At 33.6% G+C, this 16282-nt stretch overlaps 1 protein-coding gene across 1 annotated transcript; it reads right to left on the minus strand.

Moving 5' to 3' along the window:
* Positions 1-14263: 14263 nt before the first annotated feature.
* Positions 14264-15942, minus strand: LOC129942720 (activating signal cointegrator 1 complex subunit 2 homolog). The gene has a single exon (XM_056051766.1). The coding sequence runs from the start codon at positions 15499-15501 to the stop codon at positions 14596-14598; it is 906 nt and encodes a 301-aa protein (XP_055907741.1). The 5' UTR covers positions 15502-15942; the 3' UTR covers positions 14264-14595.
* Positions 15943-16282: the final 340 nt, after the last annotated feature.

Raw genomic sequence — 16282 nt, forward strand, 5'->3', positions numbered from 1 at the left:
TAATCGACATTATCTTCATTTTATGGTCACAAATCCTCAATGGAATAGTTTTATTTTCAAAACTGAGCAATATGGGTCACAAAATGCTTCCAGTTAGCCACTGATATTTACCTCCACCTAGGACCACTAAAGTTGCTATAAATCTCAGTATTGGAGGCAATGTATATACGTTGATCGAAATTGGTTCTGTAAATTTTGTATTTCTAAAACTTCCAAAAAAATATTCTTTCGACAGTCGAATTGAATTGTTAAAAAAGTTTTCAAGCAAAAACAAATACATTTCATTTTATAATTCATAGAAGCTTACATACTTGTTGAAACAGATGAAGGATCCGAGGGATCTCTCAATTATCTTCTTCTTTTAAATTAAAAAAAGGTTTTAAGGATAGAGGACATCTTTAAGCACACCATGTTTTTTAATAACTGAATTATAAGGTAAGAATTCAAAGTGGCCTATACTATACATCCTGGAGGTCAAATTTACGATGTATTTTCAAAACATTTGTGACCGTAAATCGGCAATAACACGATGAATGTTACACTAAATTTGTTCAATCTCGGCGTATAGACTATCGACTTCACATATCAGAAAATAGTCAAGCGGTGGTAAATCGCACTATCTTGGAGAGCAATTCATACGTCAGTAACGTAAAACTATGTGATTATTGTGGCATGGGTTGTGTAACATGTTAAGCCGCCGTTTTTTTTGTATAATAAACACACACTCAAGGGGATATTACTATACCCTTATTATGCAGAGGCACAGTGTGAGAAGTAGGACGAGGAGAGAGGGTTTAAAAGGGGATGTCGGTGCACATTGGTTTTGAATTCCTGAATATTGCAATGACTAGGAAAGACAGAGTGTGGTAAGGCATTCCACATTCGCGTAGTACGGCTAAAGAACGAATCTCTGTATTTGACAGTACGGCCGAAGTTGGGCTCGAGGGTATACTGATGAGCATTCCTAGAAGCGCGAGTATTACGGTTGAACTGTTTAAGGGGAGGAATGCAACTGGCTATTTCACTAGAGCATATTCCGTTAAAATAACGGTAAAAAAGGGTCAGAGAAGAGACCTTACGGCGATGTTCAAGAGAAGTAAATGAACTAATGATGATATTACCATCTATCAATTTAAATGCTTTACGTTCAATACTATCCAAGTGTCTTAAAACCAAAGTTCCTAAACATAATGGTTGTTGACTTCATGAAAAAGTCAGTTATCACTTCTATATAGGCAAAAGCGTCAAGTATTGACTGTATCATTCTAGCCATTATCATGACTCAAAATACAACTGTTTTGTTTATTGACGCATCCATTTAACCAAATACAAGCATCATCGTTCAACAAAATGTTGCCCGATACGTATTTCGAACAGAAACATAATTTTAAAAGTAAATTTGCAAAATTGGGAATTTGTCCATTAATGTTGAAGAACCAAACCAAACTAAAAACAAGCCACTTGCTGACAGCTGTCAAAATGGCCGCCAGTTAAAATAGTGTTATCAACTTAAAAGTTATATACCTCTACAAAAATAACCGTTATGACCATAACACGAAAAGTGTTTCAAACACACCATTATTTCGTTCTCATGAGGAAAAGTCAGACTACAAACTCTCCACTTATTTTCATATTTTCCTTTTAACCTAATTTAAGTTAAATTTTTGATGAGACTATTTTACTTAAAAGTTATCTCATATTAAAACGTTTCTATTAAAAAAACAACGTAAAGATATTAAGTATTTCATTAAGATTTTTTTTCCCTTACAATCTTCGCACAGTTCTTATACAAATATATACAAGTATGTAAGTTTTAAGCTAAAAGCATTGCTATTAAACGAAACTAATTAACTTTCCTTTGCGCCGTACCACGCCGCCGTGCCCGCCACACAGCGTGCCAGCACCATTCCTTTCAAAAAATGCTATGTTCGAGTACAAGTATAAAGCAGCTTTTGAAGTATAGTCCTTGGAGAATGCAATAAATTCCCTAGCAAATCATTTCCTGAAAGAAGCTATAAATATTATTATATTCTGCCTCCGTCTCCGCCTCCTCTTCTTTTTCTATCTTTTACCTTCTTTGCTTGAACATATATATTTTCAAAAACAAAAACAAAAACAACAACAAAAACAAAATACGAATTAAAAACATTTCTATTAAAAATTCCTCTCTACTGATGATGATGATGGTAAACAGAATAGCGGCATTGCATTTAATTGAATATAATTTACAGCATTTAGAGGGCTTGTCTGTTAAAAAAATTATACTCCGCGCCGTAGTAAGTATACGCCGCGGTAATTAGCTTAAACATTTTGTTTGTATAAATAATTAAAGATCTCCGCTGCTCTCTGTTTGTTCCTGTGGTTCTCGAAAGTACTTGAGTACTGCATAGACTTCATACATCTTTTATCTATAGGGTACATTTTACGCCTTGAAGATGGGCTACAATACCTAACTATGCACAAGAGCTTTCAACTTCTCAGTTTTATAATTACTTCATCCACTATAGACTTTGATAAAGAGAGAGAAACAGTCTTAAGGAACCTATTTAAAAAAAAAATAATTAGAAAACTCCTCTTTATGCAATACCAATAACGATTCAAAAATCCTCAAAACTGCCCAATGGTTTAGTTATTTAGGTTACATGTTATGATTCCTGTCTCCTTTCCTATATTTTACTAACATAGTTCGAACTTCCTATCAATTTAATTTCGAAACGCATCCTTACTCACAAAAGTTGTCATTGAACTTAAATATTCGAAATATGATAATAAAAAATGTGTCAAAATTTACGAAAGATTTTAGTAAAAACTAAATAAGGTGGCACATTCCTGTATGCGTGCAATGTTGTCAGGAATGAAGGGGACCTACAGTTTTAAGCCAAATCCAAACTGCTTATTTAAGAAATCACATTTCATAACAAGAATTACTTTTGGAGGGTTTGTAAATTCCCCGTGAAAAAACTTTAGATGACACAGGCAGAACATTTTAGCGTGTGACGGCATCCGGCCAAGTTAGTATGAATTAAAAAAAAATGCAACATTCAATTTTCTTACAAGTCAGCAAAAAATGGAAACGAATATTTGTCACCTTTAATTTCTTACGAACCAAAAATAATAACTATCTCCAGAATAACTGTAAGCAACAAACAAAAACTTAGAAAAATAGAATTTAAAAAAAAAATAACTTAAAGAAAATGCTAATGTAAATTGTTAAAACTTAAATATTTTGAAAACAATTGTACGTTTTAAAATTATTCCTGTATTTAAACTCATACAAAATATTGTTTATAATATTTTATAAAACTAAAAAAAAAGAAAAAGCAGTTTTCTAATAAGAAAATTTAAATAAAAAGAATAAAAGCGAAATCGGTTCAAATTAATTTTCGACTCTATTATTTTGAGAACAAATAAAAACGTTGACTTAGAACTTATTTCATCTCCAAAACATTTTGCTATTGACATTTCATAAAATTTTTTAAAAATTAGAAAACAATCTAAAAAATTAAAACCTATAATAAATACTAATTAAAGTTTTTACAAATTTTTTTTTAAATGCGAATATCTTGAAAATAAATAAGTTTATATATTCTAACGCATTTCATCTTGTACAAAATATTGTTGTTCACTTTCAGTTAAGTTAAAACCAAAATATTATTGTTTCCAAAAAAGCTAAATTTAACGTGTCAAACATCTCGAAAAAAATACAGCTTCTTATTAAATTTTGTATTGGTTACCTTGTGAAGTTACTTAAATGATGTCATTTGAACATTTGTAGATCCAGAACTTTTGTTCTGGCTGGGATGCAACCCACACAGATAACTTCCTATCCCGTCCGTCCATTTGTCTCGGTTAAAAAATTTGTAGGCTTTCGTGTTTTGTTAAAAAAGCTATCAGTTGATTTATTGCTTAAAATATAAAGATTACCAACAATATTTTGCATATAATGAAATAGTTTATTTTCGTAATCTATCTTTGCTAACGATATTTTTAGTCGAAATAAAAGATTTTTGGAAAGATATCTGTGCTTGCGTGTGCACCTACGTGCATATGCTTAACGATAGAAAGTTTGTTGTCAAAAGTGGCAATGTAACTTCTACCACAACATTCTCAATTAAAAATGGTCTTCAACAGGTAGCGGTGAATTCGCCGATCCTCTTCAGCATTTACACCAGCGATCTGGTAGGTAGTCTTACAAAGGCAATTGCGTACGCCGACGATCTAATTGCGTATAGAACGGCCCGAAAGGTTGAGGTTATAAGAATTCTCTTGCAGCGTGATTTCGACAAGATTCAGCGATATTGCGACGACTGGAAACTGAAAATAAATGTCCAGAAGTCAGAGACAATTCTGTTCCGGACTCCGTTGGCTAGGGCCACGAGGGATACGTGTAAGAATTGGCCCAAGATGGTCATCGTTGATCTTCACGGGCAGCCATTAGCGAGCAAAAGTGTAGTGAAGTACCTCGGTATCTGGTTAGATCAGTATTTATATTTCGACAGACATATAAATGCTGCTCTGACAAGGGCCAGAGGAGCCTTCGCTCTGACGAAACGGCTGTTTTTTAGCAGTCGGCTTGTACCCAGAGTGAAGGTAATTTGCTACATGGCCCTCATACGGCCAATGATTGTTTATGGTTGTCCTGTGTGGTTCAACGTTGCCTCTTCCCAGAAGGAGAAGTTTGGGGTGTTCGAGCGGCAGTGTTTACGACGCTGTACCGGCTTATATCGAACAGTTGAATCTTCTTGTGTGCATTACTTTTCCAACGAGGTCCTGTACAACGGGGCTCGAATCAACAGAATTGACAATTTCGTGATAAGACTCGTTCGAGGTCACATTGCAAGAGCTATGTCTTCGACCAACAATTTAATTTTCGGGGCGTTCTATCCGAACGACGAGAATTTTGAAAGTGCACGCTTGAGCGGCTTCATTCCACCAGAGGCAATCCTCTTTTTAGATAGATGCGGTCTGATACAGGATAGATTGACAGTTCCGCTTATCTACCACGTCAGACGAAGAACCGTGAATATTCAACCCCTGTTTAATCAGGACGTCATGGCACAAGGCGGAGCAGAGCGCCTTCGAATCAGTTGGGCTGTGTCCGAACGGGACCGAACTGATAGGGTGAAGCAGGAGTTTTGGTGGCTTCAGTCGGCACTTGATAATGGGTAGTGGGGATGGAGTTTTAAGCCTTGGCCGGCTTACATACTTGTTTTATAGTTTTAGGGTTTAGTTTTAAGTAGAATAAGCATGGTGGCACAATAAAAAATACAAAAAAAAATCAAACAAAAAATAACATGGAAAAAAAATAAATAAAAAAATAAAGAATGAAAAGACAACAAAATATGAAAAACGTTAGATAGTTAGATTTGCTGCTGTGGCTGTTCTTGTTTAAGTAGTTTATAGGTAGTTTTAGTTAGCTTTAAGTTTTATATTAAGGACCTTATTTTCATTAGTTTTTAAGTTAAAACTAAAAAAGGATATTGATATTAGTTTTTACTAAATTTCTAATGAATACAAAAATAAATAAAATGGAATAGAAGTTCAATAGGTCTTAGGGCCGAAAGGCATTAGTAGTTAGTGTTAGAGTTTAACTTAGTGTCCGTATGGGACCATAAAGTTAGTTGTAAGTTATGGATAATTAGGCTAGTTTATTGAATTCTTGTCTAGCTTTAAGATAGGTTTAAGATTGATGTAATAAAAATAAATTAAAAAATAAAAAAACCTACATTCGTACGTCCCTATGTCCGTACGTTTGCGACTTTTTGTCGTCCATAGCTCAAGAACCAGAAGAGATATCGACTTGAAATAAAGTTTGTTACACAGATAATAAGGCAAAATGATGGAGAAGGGGCTCTCAAGAAAATTTTGTGGGTTGTTAAAAAAAAATATTTTTGTTAACCCTTAATATCTCAAGAACCAAAAAAGCTAGACACTTGAATTAAATGTTATATAATATATTGTAACGTGATACCAAACAAGTATGTTTTTTGAAAAAAAAAACCAATAAACTTTTTTTTATAAATCAAACAAACTGAAAAAAAAAATGTGTGACCTCAACAAATATATAAAATGATTTTATCTTCAAACAACATGCGCAAAAAAACTAACGTTTTTAACATTTAAAACCCTAAAAATAAACAGTACTCAAAGTTGGTAAAATTAAATTTTGACTTAAATTTAAGATTATGGATTCCAACTTATTTTATCTAATAAAAATTGACAAATTTGTTTACAAAAAATGAAAACCAAAAAAAGAATTAATAAAAGTTAGTAAAAAATAATTTTCGGCTTAAATAACTTTTCAAAACTTTGAGACATTAGCTTTAATCTAATTAACTTTTTTAAAAATATTGTTGTCAAAATTAAGTACCATTTTAAAAAAAACTGGATGGACAGTTTTTTTACAAAACATTAAAAACCAAAAAAATAATTTAAAAAAGGAGGTAAAAATTGTTTTTGGACTTTAATGTCTTTTTAATAATTAAAAATATCGATTTCAAACTTATTTTATATCACATAAAATATTGTTTTCGACATTCAGTGAATTTCTTGAAAATCCAACAGTCCGTTTTTTCATAAAAAAATTGAATCTACAAAAAACATTACGAACATTCGGTTCTCGATACCACGTGAACGATAGAAGGTATTGACTTCAAATTAATTTCAATCATCCAATTTGTATTTGTTTGTATAAGAAATAAAAACTTTTTATAAATGCTCCTCAAATTGGTAACAATTAGTTTTATACTAAAAATCTCGTTTACAAAGTAGATTTTGTAACCAAAATATTTCATTATATGCAAAATATTGTTGGTAATTTAAATTTTTTTTAGAATAATTCAACTGACAACTTTTTTAACAAAACACTAAAACATACAATTTTTTAAGCAAGACAAATCGATAGACAGGATGGAAAGTTATCAGTTTGGGTCGCATCCCATAATCTTTTTATCGTCTTTTTTTTTTTTTTTTTTTTTTTTTATAATTTGCAATCACTCAAGGGGTTATTAGTACCCTTTATATGTTTATATTTAAACACAGTGCGAGCATTAGGAAAATAGGGAAGGATTACAAAGGAGATACCGGTGCACATTGGTCTTAAAGTTCTGAACATCAAAATGGGAGGGAAAAACAGAGTTGGCTAAAGCATTCCACATTCTCGATGTGCGATTTAAGAAAGAATCTCTATACTTGACAGTACGCCCGAAATTGAGCTCAAGGGTAAACTGATGAGCATTCCTGGAAGTGCGAGTATTACGGCTGAATCGTTTAAGGGGTGGAATGCAACTGGCTAGTTCAACAGAACATTGTTTGTAAAAATATCGATAAAACAACGAAAGGCATGAAACATTGCGGCGGTGTTCTAGCGATGTAAATGTTTCAATTATAGTTCTATCGCCTATCATTTTTAAAGCCCTTTTTTGTATTCTATCCAAGAGATTTAAACTTGTTTTGGGGGCACCTGCCCAGATATGCGAATTATATTCAAGTTTTGGACGGATGAAGGCTTTGTAAATTACAGCCAGATCAGAAGGGGTGACAAATTTCTTGCACCGTTGGAGAAATCCTAAGCACCTGGCAGCATTTTTGGCAATATCAAATATATGATCGTTCCATAAAAGGTGATCTGTGATACACATACCAAGTACTGACAGTTGATTAGTTTCTTGGATGCAAGTGCCACTCATAGATAGTGGCATCGGGGGTATGTTACGCTTTAACGACAGGAGACAGCATTGAGTTTTCGAAGCATTAAATTCTACACGGTTTTTGATTCCCCATTGTACAATGCTGTCAAGATCAGAATTTAGTGAGCTTATCATACGCTGCCGTTGAAGTTCCACATCCGAAGGACAAGGATGTGAATCTATAAACGAGTATGAGAAGCTGAGGGTACTGTCGTCGGCGAAACAGGTTAATGGATTAGAAGTGGCAGACATAAGATCATTTATGAATATAAGAAAGAGTGTCGGAGACAAAACGGAGCCCTGGGGAACACCAGCATTTATTTTAAGAATTTCAGACTTGTAACCATCCAATACAACTTGTATTGAACGGTTAGAAAGGTAATTTCTAATCCAACGAAGAAGAGATTCATCAATACCAAAAGCACGCATTTTCGATAAGAGAGCTTGGTGCCAAACTCTATCAAATGCTTTTGAAATATCAAGTGCAATAATCTTACTTTCTCCAAAACGATGTAAAGATTTGTTCCACTGTTCGGTGAGATGGACCATGAGATCACCAGTGGACCTATTGCTACGAAAACCATACTGTCGGTCATTAAGAAGCTTCCGTTCTTCGAGATATTTCTTGAGCTGATAATTAATCAGCGTTTCCATGACCTTGGAAAGAAGGGACGTGAGTGCTATTGGACGATAGTTAGAGGGAGAGGAGGATTCGCCTTTTTTAGGGACAGGCTGGACAAATGCTATTTTCCATCCGCTCGGAAAAAGACCTGTAGAGTAGGAAAGATGGAAAAGTTTACGCAGTGGTTTTGCCAGCGATGAAGAACACCTCTTCAGAACAATTGGGGAGATACTATCCGGGCCAGCGGATTTGTGTATGTCAAGGTCTTTCAGTACTCTTGCAACTGCACGAGTGCGAAAGAAGATTCGTCCCATTGAATCATTTACGCTCTCAAGAACAGGAGGACTCATGACACTTTCCGGTAGCGTCGAATTAACAGCAAACTGTGCTGCAAGCAAATTGGCTTTATCAATCGAGCTTACATAGGGAGTGTCATTGTGGACGAGCGTTGGAACCGAGGATGACGTGGTGTTTCGTACGTTTTTTACAAATGACCAGAAATTTTTACTACCTTTGGGACATTGTAGTATTTTTTGCCTTAATTTCTGATCATGCAAAAATTTGGTTCGACGAATATGACCATTACATGTCTTTCTAGCTTGTTTGAACTTATTCCGGTTTTCCTCAGTAGGGTTGGCTTTGTAACAACGGAAACTTACATCTCTGATCCTAATAACCTCTTTACAGCTTGAATCAAACCATGAGTTCTCTTTGGGTTTGATAGATTTTACCCTGTTCGGGATAAAATTTCTCATTCCACAAAGAATTAAATTTGTAACCATATCTGCGCTGGAATCCACGTCACTATCGAGGAAGCATAGTGACCAGTTAAAGTTCCTGAAGAATTCATTGAGACCGTCCCAGTTGGCTTTCTCATATTGCCAAACGGTTCTCATAGGAGTTTTTTCTTTAACTGGGTTTTTTCGACATGAGAATTTTGCAGATATGATACAATGGTCTGATGTGCCTAGAGGCGGTAATACACTAATCGTGTATTTATTAGGGTCAGAGGTAAGAAACAAGTCTAGGGTGTTGGCGGATTGACCTGCAACGTCAGGGATTCGAGTTGGCTCATCGACAAGCTGGGTTAATTGATTTAACTCAGCAAAGATCTCAACATACCTTCCTTCCGGTGTTGACTGACCAGAATAACGAAGCCAAGAAGAATTGTGTACATTGAAATCGCCCGCAATGACAATTTCAGTGTGAGGATAATGGGCAACAATTCTTTGAATGGAGTCAGACAGAGCATCAAATTCGTTAAAAGTTGAATTTCTGTCCAGATTTGGACTTCGATATAAAAAACAAGTGTGGATGATGTGTTTATTTACCGTGAATTTTAACCACATGAAGTTAAAGTTTGTGTTAGTGCACAAACCATATTGTGGCTGGAGTTGGTATGCAACATCATTTCTTATATATACGGCTAGTCCATGATGAGGAAAAAATAATGGCACTAAGTTATACCCATTTAGATTGAATTCCGAATGATCGGAATCTTCACCTATTTGAGTTTCACTCAATGCCAAAACAGCTGGCCTGTTTGATGCAATGTGGACATATGTGGCATAGGAATTCTTTCTTAAACCACGAATGTTACTAAAGTCCACCCTGAATTCACTCAACATTTTAATGTATAAAAACTTGAAAAACAACAAATTCGGACAATTACCTATAGTAAATGTAATATCTAGAATCCAATTTGAGCTTTTCAATAACAGACTTTCACTAGTGTTATGCCTTAGTGAAAATCTGCATATCGATCCGCCCCTGGTTAACTAGATATCACATGTACTAATCTATCCGAAGACACATCAACTCAATCCATATATACACTGCATAGCAATAAAAAGAACCGTACGCAATGTCTACATCGGTTGAGATAATATGCCTGTGTGGGGTGGAGGGAAAGGAGAGAAGGGGGATGCAGATCGACACTCTGGTCTGGTTTTTGATAAACAAACTTATGTAAGGCTTTTTGAGGCTACGTGAAGTATTTTTATTCGCCAATAGAATTCGTGATGATATTCCAAATCTTCTACAATCCCTTACTTTTGATTCACTTTAAAAATTGTCAGTATATTACTTATTTAGCAAAAAACCCTCATTAGTTGTAGGTCTTCAGGTGCCATGAAGAATTTATGCTACAACGTTTTAAAAGAAAATAACACTTCTTATATTATTACAAATTCGTAGTCTTAATATTTATACCATATAGCTTTTGGAATACATCGATAATAATATAAAAAAAGAGGCTGGGATGCGACCCACACTGATAACTTCCCTTCCCTTGCTTAAAAGTTTGTCTATATGTACTCGTATCAATTTTTACCAAATTTGCGCACTTTTTTTTTGTAGATTTTTTTTTTATGAAAAAAGGGACAGTTGGATTTTTATATAAAAATTACTGAATATCGAAAACAATATTTTCTGTGAAATAAAATAAGTTTGAAGACAATATATTTAATTTTTGAAAAGCTATTTGAGTCGAAAATAAATTTTTACCAAGTTTTAGTATTGTTTTTCTTAGAGTTTTATTTTTTGTAAAAAAAACTGTCAATTCTATTAATATTTCTTAATTAATATCTAACAATATTTCTTATAAGATAAAATTAGTTTGAAGCTAATATTTCAAATGTTTTAAAAGATATTTGGGTCGAAAATCAATTTTTACTAACTTTAATTAATTCCTTTTTAGGTTTTTATTTTTTGTAAGAAACTGTCAATTCGAATTTTCTCAATATTTTTCAGAATGTTGAAAACAATATTTCTTATAAGATAAAATAAGTTTGAAGAATAAATTTCAAGTTTTTGAAAAGATAATTGAATCGATATTCAATTTTTACCAACTTTGAGTAATGTTTTTTTTAGATTTTTATTTTTTATAAAAAACCTATCAATTCGATTTTTATCAAAATTTTATCAGATGTCATAAACATTATCCTTCGTTGCACAAAATTTTTTTGCAGATGAAATCATATTTTAGTCGTAAAATTTTGGAGGTGACAATTTTTTTTTCAGTTTTTTTGATTTATAAAAAAACCGTTAAATGGATTTTTTTTTTCAAAAAATACATTTCTTTAATATCAAGTTATAATATATTATATAAAATTTAATTCAAGTCTCTAGCGTTTTTGGTTCGTAAGATATTTAGAGTTAACCAAAATTTTCACCTTTATTTCAAACTGCTATGGTAAAAAAAAACCCACGCAATATTCTTCAGAGTACTTTCTGCATCTTTCTGTCTTATTATCTGTATAACAAAATTTATTTGAAGTCGATATCTCTTCTGGTTCTTGAGCTAAGGACGATGAAAAAAACGTAGCGAACGTAAGGACGTACGAACGTACGTACACACGCACGCACAGACATCTGTCTAAAAATCTTTTATTTCGACTCTATTGACCTTGAAACGTCGAGAAATGTCAAAATTTTCAATTTGACAAATCGGACCCATTACAATAACTTCCAATGGGAAGTTAATAATGTTGAAATCGGGTACATCTGAGTCTAGGCACATAAAACTAAATTCATAGTTTAGATTAGGAATCAGCAATCAGTATCTAGAAGACAAAGATTTGTGTTTTGAAAAATCATCTTTTAATTTATTTTTAAAGGAAATGTTGTGTTTTAAATTACAATAAGCCTTAAATAACCCATTTTTGTTTGTGTCTAGGTCTTTTAAAAGTTTGTTTTGAAAAACAGATGATCAGAACGTTATAAATCCTTTAAAAAAAAGAGGCTGAGATGCGACCCAAAATCATAACTTCCCATCCCGTCTGTCGATTTGTCTTGCTTAAAAGTTTGTCTATATGTACTCGTATCAATTTTAACCAAATTTGCATACTATTTTTTGTAGATTTTATTTTTTATGAAAAAACGGACTGCTGGATTTTTATATAAAATTACTGAATATGAAAAACAATATTTTCTGTGAAATAAAATAAGTTTAAAGCCAAAATTTTTAATTTTTGAAAAGCTATTTGAGTCGAAAGTTAATTTTTACCAAGTTTTAGAATTTTTTTTTAGATTTTTATTTTTTGTAAAAAAACTGTCAATTCGATTTTTTCAAAATTTGTTCTAATGTTGAAAACAATATTTCTTATAATCAAAAATTAGTAAGAAGCTATTATTCCAAATTTTTGAAAAGATATTTGAGTCGAAAATCATTTTTTACCAACTTTTGTTAATTTTTTTCGGTTTTTAATTTTTTGTAAGAAAACTGTCACTTCGATTTTTTTAAATTTTACTGAATGTTGACAACAATATTTTTTGAAAGACAAATGTAAATTTAAACCAATATCTCAAAGTTTTGAAAAGATATTGAAGTCGAAAATCAATTTTTATCCACTTTTATTAATTTTTGTTAAGGTTTCAATTGTTTGTAAAAAAACTGTCAATTCGATTTTTCTCAAAACTTTTTCAGATGTGAAAAACATTATTCTCCGTTGCACAAAATTGTTTTGGAGATGAAATCATATTTAAGTCGTAAAATGTTGGTAGTGACAAATTATTTTTTCAGTTTTTTTGATTTATAAAAAAACCGTTAATTGGATTTTTTTTTAAATATATATGTACTTCTTTGAAATCACGCTAAATGGATTTTTTTAAAAATATATATGTACTTCTTTGAAATCACGCAACATTATATTATATAAAATTTAATTTAAGTCTCTAGTGTTTTTGGTTCGTAAGATATTTAGGGTTAACCAAAATGTTCACCTTTTTCAAACTGCTATGTAAAACAAACCACCCACGCAATTTTCTTTTGAGCCCTTTCCGCATCTTTCTGCCTTATTATCTGTATAAAAAAATGTATTTAAAATCGATATGTCTTCTGGTTATTGATCTATGGACGACGAAAATAAAGTTGCGAACGTACGGACGTACGAACGTACGTACACACGCACGCACAGACATCTTTCTAAAAATCTTTTATTTCGACTCTAGGGACCTTGAAACGTCGAGAAATGTAAAAATTTTCAATTTGACAAATCGAACCCATTACAATAACTTCCTATGGAAAGTTAAAAAGTTTGTTTTATTTGTGCACTGGTTAACAAATTTTTTAGACTAGTGTAATTTGTTTGAATTATGAACCAATTTTCAACATCATACTTGAATGAATTAACTAAAAAATTAAGCTATAACCATTTTTTAAACGAAAAATAAAACCTGAAGTTTTTTCTAATAAGATTTGATTTTTACAACACTGAAACTCTTTAAAATAATACTCAAAATTTGTATGCCAATCAAATGATCAAAAACTTCATTATAAATTGTATTTCAAATAAACAAAATTGAAATTCAAAAAAAAATATGGCCTACCTTTTTTCATCATTAACAACACAGTTACACATAAAAAACAATTAGGTTGCATCATCTCCAGGTACTTAATAACCCAATCGATAAACAAAAATTTGAATATCCCCAATTCCCAATATAAATAAAAATATTATTCAAAAAAATGCTCCACAAAATTACAAATTTTAATTAAAAACAAAAAAAAGCAAATAACTTTTGAAAATAATCAAATTCACAAAATAAATATTACCACAAACCGGGCGGGCGGTGGCGGTTAAAAATGTTACAAAAACATAAATAAATAACCACCAATAACGAAATCATTACACAACTTAAATCTCTTTCATCACACCCAACCTCGCACTGACTGTCCTAACCTTCCAAACCCCCCCCCCCTCTCCGCCATCACTTACTAAGAAAATTGTGAATTTATTAAATTAGCATTTAATTAGTCAATATTATGACGAAGTGGTGTGGTGGTGATGATGATGCTCTTCGATGTAAAAGTGAAATGATTTCCAATTAATTTATGCTAATTTTATACACCAATAATTTTTTGGAATCACGAGAATCAAAATGTATTCACCACTTTTTGTTTCGATTTGATTTATTTTGTTTCGTCAAAAAATTAAAAACAAAAAACGAAAAAAAAAACTTAGATCAAATTTATTTTTAACACTAATTAAAATAATTAAGATACAAAAATATATCTCACACATTACTAAGGAGCTAAAAACATAAAAATTAAAGAAACTCGAAAATTTATTAAAAAGTTTCAGAGGTCAAAATCAAACTCACGTCTTTCCCAATACCCAATTGCCCATTTTCCGATACGTTATTTTTTGATTTTTTAAGGAAAAGATTGGCGCGAAACGAACTTGACTAGAACCGCACACCAATCGATGTTTATTTTTGTGTTTTGTACGAGTACAACTTATAACTGTATAAAAGCCTATGTCTATATAACTGCTGCAATAGATACTACTTCTTCTGGTTCACATCGTTCGTTACTTTATTTGCCTCGTCCTCCTTGTTGCCGCTGCCACCTCCGATACTGACTGCAACTTGGCTGTCCTGATGATGATGATGGTCGAGATTCTTAGCCTCTCGTTTCCTGGACCCATCGTATGAGTAACCACCACCTCCAACAAAACTACCACTGCTGGCGCCTTCTAAATTATTGCTCAGTTGATGCTCGATGGATTTTGATATCGCTTCAGGTGAGTTGCTGCTTCCACTTCCACTTCCATTGCCACTGCCAATGCTGCTGCCACTGCTACCATTGCCTACTGAACCATCTTCAGCACCCTGCTCATTAGCCTTGTACTTAATGAAATACACTTCCGGTTTGTTTAGTTTAAAGGATTGCTGTTGGTGTTGCTGCAGCTCAGCGACGCTGGGAGTATCCGGTTTCTTCACCAAAACATACACCAAAGTTTGTTCCTCGATTTCGGGCAGCACTGGAGCTGGAGGAGGTGTTGGTGGCGACGGGCTTCGGACTAAAATGATTTTATAATGCTTCCTCGGAGGATAGCGGTACTGGGGCTGTGGGGGATACTGTTGCGGCTGCTGTGGAGGCAGCTGGACGTAGATTTTCTTCTCCTGCACGCCATCGTTGGGAATCGGGATTTGCAGTTGGATTGGTGGTTCGGTAAGCCGCTGCTGCTGCTGCTGTTGGTTTGAAGATGATGTTAAATATGGCAGCTGTTGTTGTCCCGCTGGTGGGACATAGAATGTTTGAGCATTATGGTGCTGTTGCTGGTGTTGCTGCTGCTGCCCAGATGAAGGAGGAAGATACGCCTGCTGTTGTGGTCTGCATTGTGCAAAAGTGAAAATCACAAGAACCACAAACACTGCCGTCAATGTACGATCACTGATCGATGACATTTCTGCTTCAACCTTTACGAAATCTATCTGCGGCGTGGTCTATAAAGCTTAGTTCGTATTGAAATTGAAATTGGTTTAATTAAGATACGTTTCCGTTGTTTTGAATGCAATGAAATTCAATAGTCAACTGCCACTGCCGACTGACACTGAATGCACGTGTGGGGAGTTTTCCGTATTTATACGGCCGCCGCGGACGCCACGCGACTATTTGTACTCAGAAAGAAGGAAAAAAGTCTATACCAAATGAAAATGTTTGTTTCTATCTTGCAGAAGAGCGAGTGGCGTGTGCGCCTGTGGAACGATACGTTACTTCTGTCTGAATCGGAGTTCCAAACTAAAGTAATATCGAACGCGATTCTCCTCGGCTTCGATGCGACAATGACGACGCCACGACAACGACGGGCTTGTGGCTATGGCCATGGATAGCATGATGATTATGATGATGAAGATTGAAAAGCTATAGCTAAGCTGGTAGATGGAGGTGCCCGCAGTGCTAAAGCTGCCCTGAGGTGCGAGGCGAAATGGCTGGCTGGTGGCTTTGGTGATGGGTTTCGAAACAAGCAGACATCAGCTTCTCTTTTTTCGAGGTGCTGTTGATATTGTTGTTGTTTAATTTTATTAAAGTATCTAACGGATCCCAAAATGAAGTGCTGAATAAAAACAAATATATTTATCATGGATTAAAAGTGCAACATTACACACATTATAGATACAAAGATACAAACCTGCATATAGATACTGGCGGAGGAATTGTATAGAAAAGATACAAATGTATTATTTG

Source organism: Eupeodes corollae, chromosome 1 (genome assembly GCF_945859685.1).
Source record: "Eupeodes corollae chromosome 1, idEupCoro1.1, whole genome shotgun sequence".
NCBI classification, from domain to species: domain Eukaryota; kingdom Metazoa; phylum Arthropoda; class Insecta; order Diptera; family Syrphidae; genus Eupeodes; species Eupeodes corollae.